The 19,304-nt window shown below is 28.8% G+C and overlaps 1 protein-coding gene across 4 annotated transcripts; it reads right to left on the bottom strand.

The window, feature by feature from the left end:
• Nucleotides 1–384: 384 nt before the first annotated feature.
• LOC105166404 (uncharacterized) lies at nucleotides 385–6,269 on the bottom strand. Of its 4 annotated transcripts, none has more exons than XM_020695294.2 (8): nucleotides 5,154–6,268; nucleotides 5,013–5,060; nucleotides 4,670–4,772; nucleotides 4,517–4,591; nucleotides 4,035–4,188; nucleotides 3,587–3,656; nucleotides 3,162–3,227; nucleotides 385–870 (listed from the first exon to the last, which is right to left on the bottom strand). In XM_020695294.2, the coding sequence occupies exons 1-8, from the start codon at nucleotides 6,058–6,060 to the stop codon at nucleotides 578–580; spliced, it is 1,716 nt and encodes a 571-aa protein (XP_020550953.1). In that variant the 5' UTR covers nucleotides 6,061–6,268; the 3' UTR covers nucleotides 385–577. The 4 variants fall into 4 exon arrangements, with proteins under 4 accessions (XP_020550953.1, XP_020550951.1, XP_020550952.1 ...); XM_020695292.2 differs by having other exon boundaries at nucleotides 5,013–5,072; nucleotides 5,154–6,267; XM_020695293.2 differs by having other exon boundaries at nucleotides 5,013–5,066; nucleotides 5,154–6,266.
• Between the last annotated feature and the right edge of the window lie 13,035 nt (nucleotides 6,270–19,304).

Below are 19,304 nucleotides of genomic sequence, written 5' to 3'. Positions count from 1 at the left end.
TGGAGTTTGCAACGTGGATCTTAGAAACTATTTAAAATTCTAGGCTTTTACCATTTGAAGATAAAAAAAAAATTTAAATAATTAATTTTATCAAATTATTTCATATATATTATAATAAAAACATAATTATATATGTATCGGTGCAGCTTGATTTTTGGCTATTATTTTTAGTTTTAAATCAAAATCAAACCAATAAATACAGCGTGATTTTATTTTGAATTTAAAATTATAGTTCGGGAGTTAAATCATGAAAGAACGATTCGATTTAATTTGATTTAGGTGGTTTGGGTGGTTTTAAAAAAAAATTAATCACCCCTACCACCAAGTCTTTAAAGTCTCAAGTCCAAAGTCGAACTAAGAACAGATCATTTAAAATTAAGGGCGTTTATGGACAAAATTTGAAGATATATAAAACGTGTAATTTCCAAAATGGTCCTAACACAAAAAAGAGGCTCGTACATTAATTATTCCTGTCTATATACTCATATAATTTGGAAGAAAAACACGCACAACACACACGAATATATATATATATATGTATATGTATGAATGAATATGTACAAAGGCAAGTAGCAATTCAGCAGACCTTGTTTTGTTTCTTGATGTGTGTGATAGCAGAGGACGTTCGGCCTTCACTTTTGTAATGAGAAGTTGAATTGGTTGTAGTGGCGGCTGATACGTCGTCGTCTTTGATGCTGGAGTGCTGGTGTTGATGATAGTACTTAAATGCAACAAATAATACAAAGACTGCCCAAATTCGGGCAACCACTGACGACAGATTCCAGACAAGTGTGAAGACTCCAAACCCTACTGCTTTCTTGTGGGAGCATGACTCCCACCTCTCTCCCACCCGTCCGATCCAAAATGTACCTTCAAACAACAATTCAAGAAAACGCTATCACTTGTGTAAGTATGGCAACTAATTACCCCACTCTTTGTATTTGGATTAGGGTTTGTAATTTTATGGACCCATTCGGGTTTGTGGCGGATCTTGAATTTTTGGACCCATTTTGAATAATATATTTAATTTATCTAAACTTTTTAGACTTTTATTTGATAATTTTTTTGAAAAATTGTAATGATTAAGTAGAAATTTTAAGTGAGTTTTGTGGGTAAGATTTTTTTGATCAGGGTGGGGTAGGTTTGAGATAGGATGGGTGGATATCGGTCCAACTAAGCAGATTGGGTGGAGCGAGTCATAAATCGTACCAATATTATTATGGGTCAAATAGTCTTTTAGCCTTTAGGAATGCCCTGCGTTTTAAAGGGCCTTAGGTGAGGCCCCGCTCAACAGGCTCTCGCATAAGCTTCAAGACGGTCATATGGGTCTAATTCAACCTGATTCATCCCCGAATCAATCGGAACCATCGGATGAAACACACATGACAAGGATCCCGAAAGTCCTGTATCTCACTGATATATTCGTCGAAAACTATATAACACCCCAAACTTGAATACTCAAGTTGTTTTTAATATTTTATTATTACTTTTAACTTCGATATGTAGACCACATGACTATTATCTGACTTGATCGTTGGAGTCCTTACGTTGAGGGCAATCCGGCACCTCTAACATCTGTATTAATTCAAACTTATTTCCTTCACCCATCTAAATTTGAGTCAAATCATATGGTTGTAGATCAAATAACAATAATCAAATTAAATACGAGTTTCAAATATTGGAAAAATTAAATAGTGGGACTCTTGAATTCAGCAAAACCTGTCACAAATCCACCCCCATTATTATCCGTGCACTGATGTGGATGAAATTCTTGAATCATAGGATATTTCCCTCTATGTTAAATCATAATAATAGACCTCAATATATGTAGTTTTATTTTGATAGCTTGTTGGTTTAAATAGAACTATTTAAATCCAATCATTCTTTTTGGGATAATTATACTTTCTTTTTTATTTATTTGGTGTAATTGTACATAAATCCCATGTAGATCAAAAAATTATGTCTTGTACTCACGAGATTCGCTTCCATCTAACAAATAGGCCCACAAGTTAGTCAAAATTTATTAAATTTGTTGATATTAACAAAAATAAATTGAATAAAAATTGATATTTATCCTCGATTGACTTATTATAAATCAAACACACTTTTTGTGACTAAAGTACCCTCATAACAGTAAAGATATACCTCTTTACGTGCATTAATGTATAAATATTCATAAGGATAATTTGATCATAAAAAATTTTATTTGACCCGCAATAAATCAGTAATAAGTCAATTGAGGATAAATATGAATTTTTGTTTGATTTTTTTGTTAACATCATCAAATTTAACGAGTTTTAACTAATTGATGAAAATTTTTATTAGGCGAAAGCAAATTTCAGATATACTAAATATAATTTTTTAAATATATAAAATTTATATTTATTTGCACCAAAATTTAAGAAAAATGAATGAAACCATTCGTTTTAAAACCCAACAACTAGTACCCTAGTAGTGTAGTGGGACCAAGAAATTCAACGTACAACTACCGCTGGCCTAGGCCAACAGACACCCAAAGAGCCGTTGGCTGATCCCACCAATCAAAAAAGAGCGGACCCCACCGTAGGTGCATCTATCGACCAGGAGTTCCATGCTCTAACGGTATACTGCCATAACTCACTGAGGCTGATGTTTCCTTGCCACTATCAACTACTACTATAATAATAAAATATATTCCTTTATATTTACCCCCAAAACAGGAAATAAAATATATCAATAAAAAGGAAAAATAAAATAGTGGTGAAATTATTATTTTACCCCAAAGATAAGATCACGGGCTCACTAAAAAAAAATTACTATTGGCTATAATATTAATATCTATGGCGTAGAAACCATGGCAAATGATTACTGTTAACTACGGTTAAACAAAACTGATATAAAAAATTAGTTTTTTCACCATGAAAAAATTATTTATCACGTCTAAGAGCCATGGCCAAAATATTTATCATGGCTTTTAACTATGGCAAATGCTTTAGCCACCTTCATAAAAAACACTGCCAACAACCATTGCGTGGTCGTGGTCAATAACTATTTACTACGATTATTTATTATTAATCATGATAATTAACCGTAGTTAAATATTGTAATTCTTCTAGTGATTGCAGAAATAATTGCACAAGAGTTGAGAGTGTATGAATATAAAAATGTGATTTAATAATTACCGTATGCGGTTAACTGAGAGGAGTAGGAAGAGCAGACTTTTGGTACAGTAAATACTCCGAAAAAGCCTGTCAACCAAGATTTTAACCAAGTTAAGCGAAAAAACAATACATTAATACTGGCCATGGAAGCACACTTGATATGTGTGCATAATTAAATTTTTATTATATTTATTTAATTATATTAAATAAAGAATAAATAAATGATTAATTAATTTGATAAAAATAAATTAAATTTAAATTTACTTGAACAAATACTTATTGGTATAATTAATTAATTAAAGAGCTGGTTATTGGTAAATGAAATAAATATAAAGACATATTAGTCAACCCACATTTTATCCACCCAAAATAGTTAATGCAAAACCTTAAACTTTAATATATAGTATATATATATCCAAAAATTGTATCAAGGGGGGGATACTAACCCAATTTGGCCATTTTCCAGATGGTAATGGAACCTCCATATCTTGCCAAAATGAAAAGAATCACTGCCAACTGCAACACCCTCAACTTGTCATTTTCTATTAAACAACTATTTATTAAATGCAACCAATTTTCTGCAAAATACTAATAGATAAAAGGTCCGCTCCGACCCAAAAGAAAGACAACACGACTCTCTGAACTTTTGATAAAAGAGCAATGCGGACCCATATGAGAGGAAGTAATGAACTTTTTTTTCTAAAAGTTCAGAGATAAATTACATCGATACTTTACAAAAAATAAAGAGTGTTTATGTAATTAAATTTAATTTTAACGGGCGTTCGTGTAATTTACCACCCTTTGTTTTAACACAGAAAATATTTATCCAAGAAATTGAAAGAAGAGAGAGAGAGAGAGAGAGAGAGAGAGAAAAGAGAGATATATAAAATTAACCTTGATAGTGGTGGCTGGATCCCCAGAGAAAAGGGCTCTCAATTTCACAAGAAACTCGTTCACATAAGGCAGTACCACTCTTACTACCCAAACTGCTTCTTCTTCACCAACAACACACTCTTCCTCTGTCTCATCCATATCAGCATTCCCTCCCCTGTATATTTCATACCTTAGTGGCTTTATAAGGTTATGGGATAATTTCATTTACACTCCTGATTTAGGGTCTGTTTACACAAACCACTTACGTCTTTCGGAATATTACACATACACCCACCAAAAAGATCAACATAATTTACACAATGAAAACGTCAATGTTGGTATGCAAGCTACTCTTGCTTTTTGGATATCAAGAGTGGTTTATGTAATTACGCAAAAGGCAAGGATAGTTAATATAAATAGACCATAGATCAGGGAGTGTAAATATAATTATCTCTAAAGTTACTAGAACTCAAAATTTCAACCCAAGAGTTGGTATTTTGTACCTGCTGATGAGGGATTTGAAAAGAAAAACTGCAGCAAGATAGACAAGGCCAATGTAGGAAAGCACAGAAACAATGCTGCCATTCACAAAAGAATACTTTGTCTGAAACAGAGGATTTGTCATGAAGAATACCAGTGGGGAATTCATATCTTACCTTATGTTGAGATCCTTGGAGATTGAGGAGGAAATGATGAGAAATGCTCCAATGCCAAAGATGAATGCTGATTTTGATACATCTCTCCACATTATTAGGTTGACTGAGAAGTAATCACCGATAAGAGGCGAAATCAGAAACTACGGGTTAAATGCAACAGACTCTCTTGTGAAAACACTAATATATTGAAACTCCGAAATATAAAAAAGGGCAACGCAGCTCTCTGAACTTGTAACACGGGATCGAATTTGTCTTCGTTTTATTTGTTTAAGGGGGATTTTTTGTCTATGAATATTTTCACACGAGTCAAAAGAAATATTCAAGAAAAGAGGATGAAACTCACCAAAACTTTGAAGTTTGCTATGAGTGCTTGGAATGTCATTGAAATGGTCTGAAACTGGAACTGGGAATCAGACACAGAAATCCCAGAAAATAAACAAACAAGGCCTTAAACCATTTCTGCTGAATAAACTAAAATACTTACTTGGATAGGTTGTTGTTGGAGTTGGTTGAATTCTGGCATGATTCAGAGCAGGAGGAGCCTGTTTCTTCACAGTAGGTGAAATTGGAACTGGTTTTTCATTGCTGTGAACTGATTTCTTTTCCTCAATCACAGGCTTCTTCTGCTCGTCGACGTTAATGTTTATTTCTTTAACGTCGAGACTCTCCTTCTCCGGTTCAATTCCCTTATCAACTTCTTCATCCTCTTCACTATCGACATAATTAACATCGTGTGGAGTCCCAATGATTTGATCTGCATTGCCTGTGGTTGCCTTCTCTTCACACACACTAAGCACTTTACAATCTTCATCAGATCTTGACTCATCAATCCCAACTGGGCTCTTCTCAACTCCTCCAAGATCATTGTTCGACTCACCGACGTCAAAGTCTGCATCATCACCAACCGTTCTTGCTACAGCTGTCTTTGCTCTCACCAGCTGCAATGCAAGTGAATTACCTGTCTCAGATTTCACCTTCCTCAACCGGCCATAACTTTTGATGTCAACCAATGCATCAGAGGAATCAGACTTCACTTTCCTCAACTGCACTAAACTCATCTCATTTCCATCAGTGATCGGATCAGCAGCCCCCTTCTGCGGTGATAACACTGTTCTTGTTTTCTTGATCGGAAGAGGGCTTCGCTTGATCCCATCAGAAGAAACACTCAATTCCTTATGTTTTTCATCCCAATTCCTGCTCAACTCAGATCTCTGCCTCGAAATCTGAACTGGGCTGCTCTCAACACTCTCGGATTTCCGGGTTTTGGTCTTGCCATTTACCCCACCAGGGCTCTGCTTTGGCCTCATGTTGCTAACTTTTTCATCCACCTGAACCTCAGTGTTCTTCATAGTACTACCACTCCCCCTCCTCCTACTGCCACCCAAATCCATTGCTTCTCTACTACTCTTTTCCCCCTTTAAACAGCAATGAGTACACTCGGGACCCAAATATCACAAAATCCCGACTGCCGCTCAGTTGGTATAGACGAATCACTTTTAATTAAATATTTATTTTTTATTTTAGCATGTTGGTGGGTAATTTGTAAGTCGTGGTCGGAGCCAAAACCAACAAAAAAAATAAAATAATATATGCCCTATTTATGGGGACTCTGCCTTTGAGCTCAAGGTAAATAGAAGTTGATGTTATGAAAGTCATGTAACATTGGGATTCCTTCACGCACACACACACACACAGAGGCCTTTGCATGCTGCCTCTCTTTTTCTTTTTCCTTTTCTTCTTTTAGCCTGTATGGATAAAGACTATTGTAGAGTACCTATAATAATAATTTGAAATAATTGCACTCTCTTCTTTCAAAATTTAGTGTAATTATATATAGATCCTCTGTAATTTATGAAATTACATCTAGCATCTCTAAAGTTAGCTTTCATCTAACAAATAAGTCCCTCCATTATTGATTTATTGCAGATGAGATAAATCTTTTTATGACTAAATTATCCTCATACGTTTTCACACGTTAATGCATGTGAGGAGGTATCTTCACTGTTATAAGGGTAGTTTAGCCGAAAGAAAATTTTTTCACCTGCAATAAGTTAGTAATAAGTCAATTTGAAGGTAAATATCAATTTTTATTTAGTTTTTTTGATAATATCATCAAATTCAGTTAATATTGATTGAAGGAGTGATTTATTTATTAGACGGAACCAAACCTCAAAAGTGCTAGATATAATTTCTCAAATTACAAAAAAATTACGTATAATTACACCAAACTTAAGAAGAGGGATGTGTAATTATTCCTAATATTTTCTTTTGAGGTTCATATGATATTAATTTTAGTTCATATATTTTGAATATTCACATATCATATCATTGTTTCTGCATATAAAGTAATATTTAAATATTAATAGGGTTTTATGTATTAGAGGGGTTTATTTATTTATTTTTTTAATATCATGGAAAAAAGAAAGAATACAATCAATAATTACATGATGTAATCAACCGACAGCTGTTTTCTACAAGTGGGTGAGTGTTGGTTGGGTGTATGTTAGTTATGTTAAAGATACTACATTATCTTTTACTCAAAGAATTGTTGTGTGCACTTTGTTGAGGTTGAGATATAAAAGTACAACAGAACTAGATAAATTAATTGGAATAATGTATTCTTTGTAGTGTGTTTGGTTAGTTTCATATTATATTCAATATTTTGTGTATCTATTTGATCGGGTCGAGGTCGGACTATCCACTGCGATCCTCAAGATTGTGCGGATAATCTTCAAATTAACAACGTCAAAAGTGTCAAAGTCATACCCAACAAAAATACTCTGACATTCAAGATATGATTGAAATATAGGCCAAACGGTCTGAAAGCGTAAAATAATTTTAAGCGTGTAATCTGAATACTTTGTTATAGACTATTCAAAGTTTGGACAAATACTGCCTTGACGCCTCCGAATGCTGCCACATATCACCCCTTAAAATACAAAAATTCAGGTCATTGGGTCCAGGATGAGTGACCCCACTTGACTTATCATACAAACACGAGTATTATTTGTGAAATTATCAATTTTAAGGAATATTTTGCTATTTTTACATCACTATTGTCTTAGAAAATAATTAATCATCTAACTATACGACGTATTATACATTGAGTGCAGTGTCTATTAAAATGTAGGTGAAAAGTGGAGAAAAGTTGGAAGTATGGTGGGATTGAAACATGAATGTTTAGATTATAAGAGAAATAGGATATAATTTATTATATTTATTTCCTTGACAATTGTTGTCCAATGGGATCTCTGTCACTACTATTACCCAGACAACCAGAGAAGTTCACATGCTGCATGGCCAAACCCTTTTACCAGACAAAACAGACATTGCTATTTTCTGACTATTTGAAAAAAAAAAAAAAGAAGAAATCTTCTTCCAAATTCATTTTGTAAATTTCAATTTCAAGAACTAAATATCAAACTTATGGATTGTCTGAATATGGATGTTGATGTGGGAATTTTAAATTTGGGCACCCCGAAAATGATAAAAATACCTCCTTTATTGATAAATTTTTTACCTCAACCTACATTTGGATTTACGCACGTCACGTTTGAGTTGTATCTATTCGAATTTGACTAAAATCAAGCCCTAGTATGTAAAGATTGACCACAATCGTTTGACTAAGATCGAACCAATAATTTATGTAACATCATACAACTTTGTTACATCGATCTATAATCACACGATATCCATTCATCATGTACAACTTTTGCTATACTAACTTTTCGTACCTACTTAACCTCTAAACGACATCATTGATTTAAGATCAGATAACTATAATCCTGACTTCTCCAAAATTGTTTACATAAGCTCTATCTTGCAGGACATAATACACTTGAAAAAGTATGATTTTTCTCCTATAGTAAATTACTATCGTCAAAAGAAAATAATCCCGTGGCGTATACAAATTAACCACAACTACGTAACGGGAATCAATCGTTGTTTCTACAAGTGAGATCAAAACATTAGTCATAACTAAAATCATAACAAATGTTTGGACATAAATTGGTTAATAACTGTGGTAAAAATTTAAATTTTCATATTAATTTATATTAATAATATTAATTTATCATAATTTTTAAATTATGGTTATTTACAGTGCTGTGAAAAATCAATCATATTATGTTAGAAAATTTTTGGGTCTCATTCTGAGTTTCAAAGACCTTTAACTTAGTCCAATTAAGACTCAACATGCGTCTTCCGACTCTTTAATTGCATAACAATAATTGGAATCTAATGTTTATATTTTAATAAATAAATGATTATAAAAAAAAAGTGAGCTACTTTTCTTCCGTACATTTAATTTATTTTATTTTTGGGGTCACAAAAGATAATAGCCAATAGGGGTGAAGAAATATGCCTAACCCTAAATCTAACTCTTCTTTCATCACCTTTATTTGTCTTGTTATTCACTCTTCTATTTGTTTTTATTTATAATTATATTAATATTTTAATAAATTAAACAATACATTAATTCAATCGTATAAAATAAAAGAAATACCTGTATATTTCATAAAAATTTGAATTTATAATCTCCAACTTGTTCATAAAATCTCAACATCTCCTATTTGATCCAATAATTCGTAATCTTACACTTCTGGATTGTTTTTGCGAATTAAACTGAATGGGAAATTGTATTTTTAGTCGCATATATCGTTAAGGTGTTTTTCAATTTAGTCTCATTTGTTACGATTTTCATACATTGCATCCCATAAGTTGAAATTTTTTCAATATTCATCCTTACGCACTAGAAAAAAAAATTATTATTGGTTGCAATATTAGTGGGTATGGCTAAAAGTCATGGTAAGTAACTACTATTAACTACGGTTAAATAAAATCAATGCAAAAACTAGCTTTTCCACCATGATAAAAATCATTTGCCATGATTTTTAGCCATAACAAATGTTAACAGTGGTCATGATTAATAACTATTTGCTACGACTGTTCGGTATTAAGCATGAACAATTTACCGTAGTTAAAATATTATGATTCTTCTAGTGACGTGCATTTTTCAGTAAATAATTAACGAAAAATGTTAATGGCTCCGTTAATTATTCGACAAAAAATGCACGTGGTGACTAAAATTGAAAAAAAATTCAACTTATGAGATGAAACATAAAAAAAAAAAAAAAGTAAATGAGAGTCAATTTAAAAAATATTCACAATATATAGGATCAGAAATGTGATTTTTCCTAAATTGAACATCAATAATAGAGACTTCTGCTAAACAAACTTAAATACCTTATCACATCAAAAGCTACTATCAGTGTCAGAATTTGGTCAAATTGGTTGGGATTAGGTTCAATTAATTCTATAAATTATATAATCACAATACTTCCAATCTCACTATACATTAATTATATTTATGATAATTTATTGTTCGTTTCAATTATCAATGTATAAGTCAATAATAATTATTAAACTAGCAATTTAAAAAACATACCCTAATATAATGATGTAATTAATATGATTAAAAATACAAATTGCTTCACATCTTTGAGTCCAGATTTAGGGGTGTTGCAATAATTTATTTTTTAAAAAAATATTCAATTTAGAAAAATGGATAATTAGTGATTAAAATATAAAAATTGAGTGTTTATAAATAATATAGTTATAAGTAGAAAAAAAAACTAATATGCAAGTGTTTGGTAAAAAAATTTAATTTAATATCAATTTATTTGTGAAATTACGTGATTGCCCTAGTAGGTAGACAGATTTAAGTGATTAATGGGTTGGGCTATTTTTATAATTTACAAAAAATAATTAGGACAAAAAAGAAGTCATAAGAAGTTCAACTTATTTAAGAAAGAGCTTTAAGTTGCAATAAGCACCTTTTTATCAACCTACAGCTTTTAACTTATTTTAACTTAATTTAGGAAAAGTATTAGCAGAAGTTGTATTTCCAAATATTTTTATGTATCTTAATTTTAAGTTATAATTAAAAAAAACATTTAATTTAAATTTTAACAAACATCTCCTTAATAATTTTGACATAATATGAATGAAAATGTATTGATTGAACCGATATATTACTTAGTTGCTTAGTTTATTAAAAATATTGGTGTAATTATATAATAGCAAAAAAATATAGATTAATTACACTTAGACCCCTTCGAAAAATGCCAATTTACACTTTTCCTTAGAGAAATTTTGAATTACGCTTACACCCCTCTGAATTTTTTTTTCTACACTTGGCACCCTCCTGTAAGAGTTTGGCCAAAAACATTGACGTTAGCAAAAAAATTTATATAAATTTTCAATTTTGCCCCTCATTTAGTATTTCAAATATATTTTTATCCTATAAGGGATAAATGTAATATATATGTGGAGTGAGGTTAATATCACTATATTTTTTTTTCCTTACAATTACAAAATTATTACATAGGAATGTTAAATGAGGGGTGCATTTGTAATTTTTCTGCTAACGTCAGTATTTTTCATCAAAAGCCTTGCATAAAGGGGTTTAGATGTAAAGAACAAATTTTTAAAGGGGTGCAAATATAATTTTAGATTTTTTTTAAAAAAACATATATTTTAATATTTTTAAAGGGAATTAAGTGTAATTAGGAAAAATAAAAATGTTGGATATTGATGTTGCTCCATCATCATGCTGCCTTCAGATTGTGACAAATGTTGGCCCCAACCATATGAGATAGCTCCTCAAACTCTCTTTTTTCTCTCCTTATCATTGTGTTCTCCAACTCTTTCCTCCATAATTATAATAATTAATAATAATAATTGAAATCTTAATTTTTATTTTTTGGAGGATAATATGATCTATTTAAATTTGATTTTATCACTTTAATCCCTTAAATTTATAAAATTATCAAATTAGTTCCTTTTTAGAAAAAAAATATTTTTTTTATATTTTTATATGGGAATATGATGTAATTGTCTTGTATGAAAAATGAAAACTTTGAACTCTTGTGGACATAATTATAATATATTGCTTAATTTAAAATGAAATAGTCTCACTTTTTTTCATTTTCAAAAGTGACAAAAAAAATCAAAATTATGAATAAATTTTATAAAACTTGTGTAATATGAAAATATAATTAAAAATTTAAGTCGGTTTTTTAATCTTAGGAGTTAAAGATAAGTCTAATAAAATTAAATCTTAATAATATTTATTAAATATTAACAGCTATAGCTTTGAAGAAAAAGTTGGTGGAATGTACTTTTAACTAGATTATTTATTTAAATATATATAAAATTTATTTTAAGAGGTTCTTACATACTTTTTTTTCTATAAAATGGAACTATATTTTTAAAAAACCTCTAAAAATGAACTCTCTATATACATATATATATGAAATCCATCAAAAAATCTAGTTAAAAAGTGTAATCTATGAATTTCTTATTCAAAAATCTAAATATTTAATTAATATTATTAAGGTTTAAATTTTTTAGATTTAACTTTAAGTTTTAAAAAAAAAGTTACTGACCTAGATTTTTTTTATTATATGCTCAGATTGGATAAGTTTTATAAAATTTATTCATAATTTCTTCTTTAACTACCGAAAAAAGAGACTATTTATTTTACAAATTTAAGGAATTGAAGTGATAAAATCAACCTTATTGACCATTACCCTCTAAAGAATCAAAATTCGGTCACATTTTCACTGAAAATAGTCAGACAGACCAAAATAAGACAAAAACTAAGTTTAAGGACGTTAAAGTAAAAAAAATGAACCTGAGGGACTAAAGTGATTTTAAATAAAAACTTAAGGGACCAGATGTAGCATTTTACCCTATTTTATTTATACTTATGTATAGTACACAAAACTAATATTTTTTATGAATTAAGATATTGAGGTAAAGTAGTTGTAGTTGTAATGCATGTATAAGTAACAAATGTACATATGCTTATAAATAAATCTTTTAATTATATTATTGTCTCATTTGCAACATTATTGTAGTATTAGTTTTTGTAAATTATATTTTTAAAAATAAATAGGGTCTACGGGGTTTATCCGATCTTAAAAATTTCTTGACAATTTTGAGCTTTAACAAACTATCCTAAATCCGACCTTTTGCTAGCTCTATTTATAGAATCGAGAAAGAGAATATGCCTAACCCCAACATGGTGTTTGGATTTATGTTTTGAGTGTTCGGTCTTGGTGTTTTGGCAATAGAGAGAGAAAAATAAAAATAAATAAATGTATGTTGGAGATAGATGGTATGATTGGATTTATGTTTCGAGGTAATGTAAAGTATTTTACAATAAGTGATGAAGGTTTGATGTTGAGATTTGGGAGACAAAAAATACTGTTCATTGTCAAATAATATTTTTTATATATTGTTTTATTGTTTATATTGTATTTTTGGGAGACAAAATCAAATCATGTATCTTTTATATTATATATAAAAATTTAAAAATAAAAAAACGCACAAATAAAATGTAAAAATACAAAAATAAACATTGAGTGCCTAAACTTGAAACCAAACTTGCAACTGAACAATTTAAACTTGCATTTGACGTACTAACACAATTCTTGTGACGTTGACTCCTTTTTCAATAATCACTTTCGAAATTAAATTTATCTAAGTCACTTTTGATGGAATCTGCAATTTCTAGCTTTTAATCACACATTATGCACATTAAATAATTTTTAAGTTCCTTTATTTACCTTAAAAAATGATTTTAGCTACTAAAATTAATTATCTCATGTGCTATTAAAAATAAATGAATATATGGCATCGATCGTCAATTGCAGCCAAACTAAATCTGAATTTATTTTGTTCCATACCTATATATATGTCTCCACATTCTCTGTGGTCTGTCCTGTTCACTTTCCTACTTGTTTTGTTCTATGTGCAAAGTCTATCTTATAAAATTAAATTGAACTTTGATTAGGGTTTGAGATAACGGTGATTTCGAGGGTAGTTCAATTTGATTAAGTATTAGGTTATGAGAACACGACCAAATATTAAATTTATTGGGAGGTCCCTTTTTAAAATGGTAAAATTTATATTACTCTTCTGTGATATTCAAAATATTCAAATAGACCCTATGATTAAAAAAAAAAAAAAAAAAAAAACGACATAATCCCCTGTATAATTTAAAAAGGTGCATATTGCTTCTCTGGTGTATTTTAATATGAGCTTGATGTTGCAATAACAAAAACACCCTTTTTAAATCAATGACTTGTATTTAATTTGATCTAAATTTGTGGATCAGATTTAATCAAGCTTATAAAAAATTAGAATATATTATTAGAATATATAAATAATTATATACTTTTAATATATAGATCTATATATATATTTGTATGTATATATCCTAAATCTAGTTTTCTTCTCCTCCCATATCTCTGCCGTACAACCACCTCTTGATGCGAGCCTTCCACCGGTGGAAAGCCCACCCGAAGGCGAGCATGTTGACACCCCATCCACTACAAATCTCCTAGCCTTCAATGAGTTATCTTAACCCACATTCCCATCTTCTAGTGCTCTTCTCTCCACCTTCCACCTCACTTTCGTTCCGATCGACCACTATCTGAAAGTTCAAGTTCAGGCGGTCATTTTGCACCATCACCCACTTTTCATCTCTCCTCCTCCAGCTACTTCTCATTTTTTCGTCGAAATTTGTAATTCACATTTTTTTCTTTTTATATGTAAATTAAATTATATTTTTTATATTATATTTCAAAAATATTTATAATTTAATAATAATAAATTATATTTAAATATAAAATACATTACAATTAGAATTTTGGAATTTTGTAAAATGCTTAACCATCCTTATTTTTCACATGTGAGGTGCACTTCTAGAGGGGAGGGGGTAATTGCATCTTTTTAAATTTTACAAGGGGTTATATGATCTTTTTTTTTTTCAAATCACAGAGGCTTATTTTGGAATCACAAGGGGGTAATATGGATTTTATCCTTTTATAAAATCTTTCGATACTTAATTCAGTTAAAAGTGAGATCAAGGAAAAAAAAAGTAAAAATATTATCTTAATAACTAACGTCCATTGGTCTGAATGATTCTAAAATATTTATAGAGCCAAATATTCATATATATATACAATATATATATATAGACCCACATGCCGTAATGTCCACCTTTCAGGTATTGAATGATCAGCGATTAATTTTGGATTATCAGATTGAATTCGACATAACCTGAATAAATATATACAGATCTCAATCCTATTTGAGCATTCACTTTCCTATCTTTTCTTTTCTCTTATAAATGTTTGTAAGAAATTTTCATCTCTATACCGTAAATAAGTTAGAAAAAACTTCACCGCATCAAAATTTTCATTCAATTACTAATAATTTAAGGTATGTTTTACGTGCGTATAATTTTCTAATATTATTCAAGTAAAATATTTACACGACGGCTAGTTTTAAAGGATTAAATTATAATTTTATTTTACAGAATTTATTTAATTTTTAAATTTCTTTTCTTGGTTCATTAATTTAACTTGTTCATACGATTTTCACTAGTATTCTATTTGAAACAAGTTTGAATTTTGTTGCATCGAAGAGACTTAGGAATTCTGACTTCACATCCAACAAGACCGAAAAGTCCACATTTCTTCCCAAACGTGGCGTTCGCGGTACGTACGATATGCATAAGCAACAGTCAAATGGAACAGTACCCAAAGAAATAAATAAAGGAAAAGAATGCTATAAACTAATAAGTATCCGCATTTATTTCAACTTTTATGGGGAAAATAAATTATAAAAAAAGAATTATAAATTATAAAATAGTAAAAATTTATTTGAAATAAAAATCAAGGTTTCGACGTTATAGAAAATAAGTTAATTCTTACAGTTTTATTAATTAATTATAAATTCAAGCAGTTCATAAATAAAACTAGTGAAGTGTAAAAACTTATTAAGCTAATAAGGCCTAACTTAATTGGTGAAAGTGATGACACATGACTTTAAGATTATGGGTTCAAATCCAGCTAATATTTCGAATAATTTTACTTTAATATATTAAGTATTGATTATATATAGTTATCTGATATTGATAAATAGTATTTAATTTTTATTATTATTGATATTTATTAGATACTGGTATTTAGTATTGATGATTGTAATAATAGTTCATTATTTTTACCTCAAGAAATTATCACATTTTCATTTACCCCTGAACTAATAGTTATGACATTTAATCCCCTTTGACTAAATATTTGAACAAAATTGTCCTTGTAAATATATGCAAATACTTTCTAAAATTTACATCTTAAATTCAACATAAAACATTCCTTAATTAAACAAATATATTTTGATTTTAATTAAAAATAATTAGTAGATTAAGATACTACAAAAATACAATATTTAATAGTCTTAGCAAATAGTCACTTACCAAGACCATACAACAGTTGTCGACCTTAGTATCCATGAGAGTGACTAAAACATTTGTCATGGTTAAAAAATATGATAAATATTTTTACTATGGCTCTTAACCATGCCAAATAACTTTTTTTTGGTGGAAGATCTATATTTTTACATCGATTTTATTTAACCGTGGTTAATAAAAATTATTTACTATGATCTTGAGTTCGTAGTAATTCTTTTTTTGTAGTGGGTAGTTGAAAATTGAAAAACTAAAACAATAATGTAGGGGTAAAATAAATACACGAAAATCTCGAATATAGAAGAAACTATTAATTAGTTTATGAACTTAAAGACCAATAATTACATCCCCATTCTCAAGTACATATCTTTTACAAAAAATTAGAACAAAAAGTATACTTTTTTTCTGAAACATTTCTTCAATTTTTAACTTTTCATCTAATTTAATCGAATATATTATCTATTTTTCAGGAAAAGTCAAGTCTGATTCTTAATTAGTATTTATTTTCTATATATTATACTAATTTACTATTCTAATTAAAAAAATTTAGGTAAAAATAATTTGATATTTAAATTACTGAGAAATATATTTAAAATATATATGTTAGGAACATAAATATATATAAGATGCATAAAGGGTATTTTTCTTCCTAATAATTAAATCAAGGGGTATAAATATACGTATATGAGTTTAGGGGGGTGAATGGAACTTGGAGTACAGTTGAGGGAGAGAGGTGGGGGTGTTTCAAGTATATTTAACCCTTATTATTTTAAACACATTTTCAGTCTGCAGTCAACTCTTAAATGATAATGACTAATGATGTTTTAGCCCGACAATTAACACATGACTATTAAGGTTAAGGTTGAAATTTTATGAACTAGTACGATTTGAAAAATCAATATTTAATATTCTTGATGTTTGTTTTTCTTTAACATGTAGACACCTTCGTTAGTCGAATTTGCTAATATTAGTAATAAAATTAAGTGGAAAATCAATATTTATCCTCAATTGACTTATCACACATTTATTGCAGGTCAAACAGAGATTTACTATAAACTTCCTCACATGTATTAATGTATGAATATGTAACAAGATAGTTTGGTTCGAAAAAATTTATTTAATTTACGTTAGTAATAAATCAATCCAATGCAAATACTAATTTGCATTCATTATTTCTACGTAGCAGACAAATCAATGAATTTTGACTGAAGGATGATTTATTTATTAGAAAAAATATACATCAGGAGTAGTAAATGTAATTTTTTTAGCAAAAAATTTATATGTAATTATATCGAATTTCAGAAAAATACAGTATAACTATCCTTAATTATTGTTGACTATAACATGCTCCTTTAAGATTATGAGAGATCTCCTCTAATCTTTGTGTCAGGAAATAAACATCATCCATGATCTTTCATTCAGAAGGGAATCTAAAGAGTCCGACTATGTTCTTTCAAATAAAAAATATTGTCACGCTTTTATTTTATAAATAATATTGTCACCCTCTATTTTTAAAATAAGCTAAAAATTCCATTCTGTTTTGTTTTAGTCAGCAAAAAACCCCCATTATGTTAGCAACTAACTAAAAGTGGAGAAGACGCGCGTATGTTGCGTTTGGTAGTTTACTGTATAATAGATGTTATTTCTATTATAATAATAGGTATTGATCAGCTAATTTACTTAATATTATTGATCAAAGTATATGATCGTTGTAATGTTGTTAGATATTGCTATTCTACATAAACGATTGTAATATATTTATTTTGATCTATAATAATTCATTGCTCTTATTTCAAAAAATTGCAAAAAAAAATAAAGAGGCAAACCAACAATTAGATGACCTTATTACATATCGAACAAGTTACAACTGCTTTTTCAAATACCTATCTCAAATAAAAAATAATATAATAATTATGTAGTCTCTAAATGATGAGATAAATATTACTAGTTTATCTATGTCGATTTTCTTTTTTAAATATTTGAAAAAATATAAAAAAAATTTGAAGGTTGATAAGGCAGATAAACCATAAAACTATTAGTCAATAAAATGATATCTTAAAAAAGGGTGAATGCTATATATGTTCCCTTAAGTTTTCACTGAAAATCACTTTAATCCCTTCAAGTTCATTTCTCGACTTTAACATCCCTAAACATTAATTTTGTCTCAGTCTGGTCTCTTTGACAATTTTTCGACGAAAATGTGGCCTGAGTTTAACTTTTTGGAGTGCCATATGATCAATTTAAGTTTGAGTTGATCACTTTAGTCCCTTAAATTTATAAAATTATCAATTAATCCCTTTTTATAAAGAAAATCATTTTTTCAATATTTTCATAAAATAAATATGATGTAATTATCTCCTATGAAAAATGAAAAGTTTAATATGTTTGTTTTCGGTTTTGGGCCATCTCAGAGATGGCCCAAAATAGAAGCAATGTTTGCCATTGCTTGTTTTGTCATGTTTTTGTCTTATTTCTAAGTATTTTGTCTTGTTTCTAAGTATTTGATTTTTAAATACAAATATATTTTATTTTAACCACTTAATATTTTATACGTAATATTTTCTACATCATTGGAATAATTAAAAATTTTAAAAAATATAAAATAATATAATTATTCTACGTGGTTAATTCATATATTATATTATTTGAATAATGTATTTAAATTTATCACCTCGAATAGAACAACTAACAAAAAATATTGTTAATCCATTATTAAAGTGCATTTAATTATTTTTAAAAGTGTATTTACATAAATTATTTTTTTCATTTCCATACATATATAATTAGAAAATAATATTTATTTTAATCCACTCACAACTAAATAAATTATATATATTTTTATACACATATATATATAAATATATATAAAAGAGACATGATTTGACAATGAACAGTATTTTTTGTCTCCCAACTACCCAACATCAAACATAACATACTTATTTTATATTATCTCCAAAAATAAATCCAAACATACATATTATCTCTAACTTATTTTTATTTATCTTTGTTTTTCTCTCTCTATCTCCACAAAATACCCAAAAACAAGTTAAAATCAAAACCAAACATAATGTAAAACTCTTGTGAACATAATTATAATATTTGCTTAATTTAAAATAAAATACTCTCTCTTTTTTATTTTCAAAAGTGACAAAAAAATCAAAATCATGCATCAATTTTATGTAATCTGAAAATATAATTAAAAATCTAAATTGATTTTTTAATCTTAAGAGTTAAAGATGAGTCCAATAAAATTAAATTTTAATAATATTTATTAAATATTAACAGTTACGCTCTGAAGAAAAAGTTGATGGAATG

Source organism: Sesamum indicum, linkage group LG7 (assembly GCF_026168435.1).
Source record: "Sesamum indicum cultivar Baizhima isolate 11 linkage group LG7, ASM2616843v1, whole genome shotgun sequence".
Classification (NCBI taxonomy): domain Eukaryota; kingdom Viridiplantae; phylum Streptophyta; class Magnoliopsida; order Lamiales; family Pedaliaceae; genus Sesamum; species Sesamum indicum.
Note: the sequence above shows the minus strand (reverse complement) of the source record. Positions and strands in the feature narration are given on the sequence as shown.

Excerpts from the sequence above, each read along its gene's own strand:
- LOC105166404 (XM_020695292.2), bottom strand. The coding sequence starts at position 6,060 with ATGGATTTGGGTGGCAGTAGGAGGAGGGGGAGTGGTAGTACTATGAAG. Across the intron at positions 5,073-5,153 it reads TCCAACAACAACCTATCCAA|TTCCAGTTTCAGACCATTTC; the intron begins GTAAGTATTTTA and ends TCTGATTCCCAG. Across the intron at positions 871-3,161 it reads CTCTCAGTTAACCGCATACG|GTACATTTTGGATCGGACGG; the intron begins GTAATTATTAAA and ends TGTTGTTTGAAG.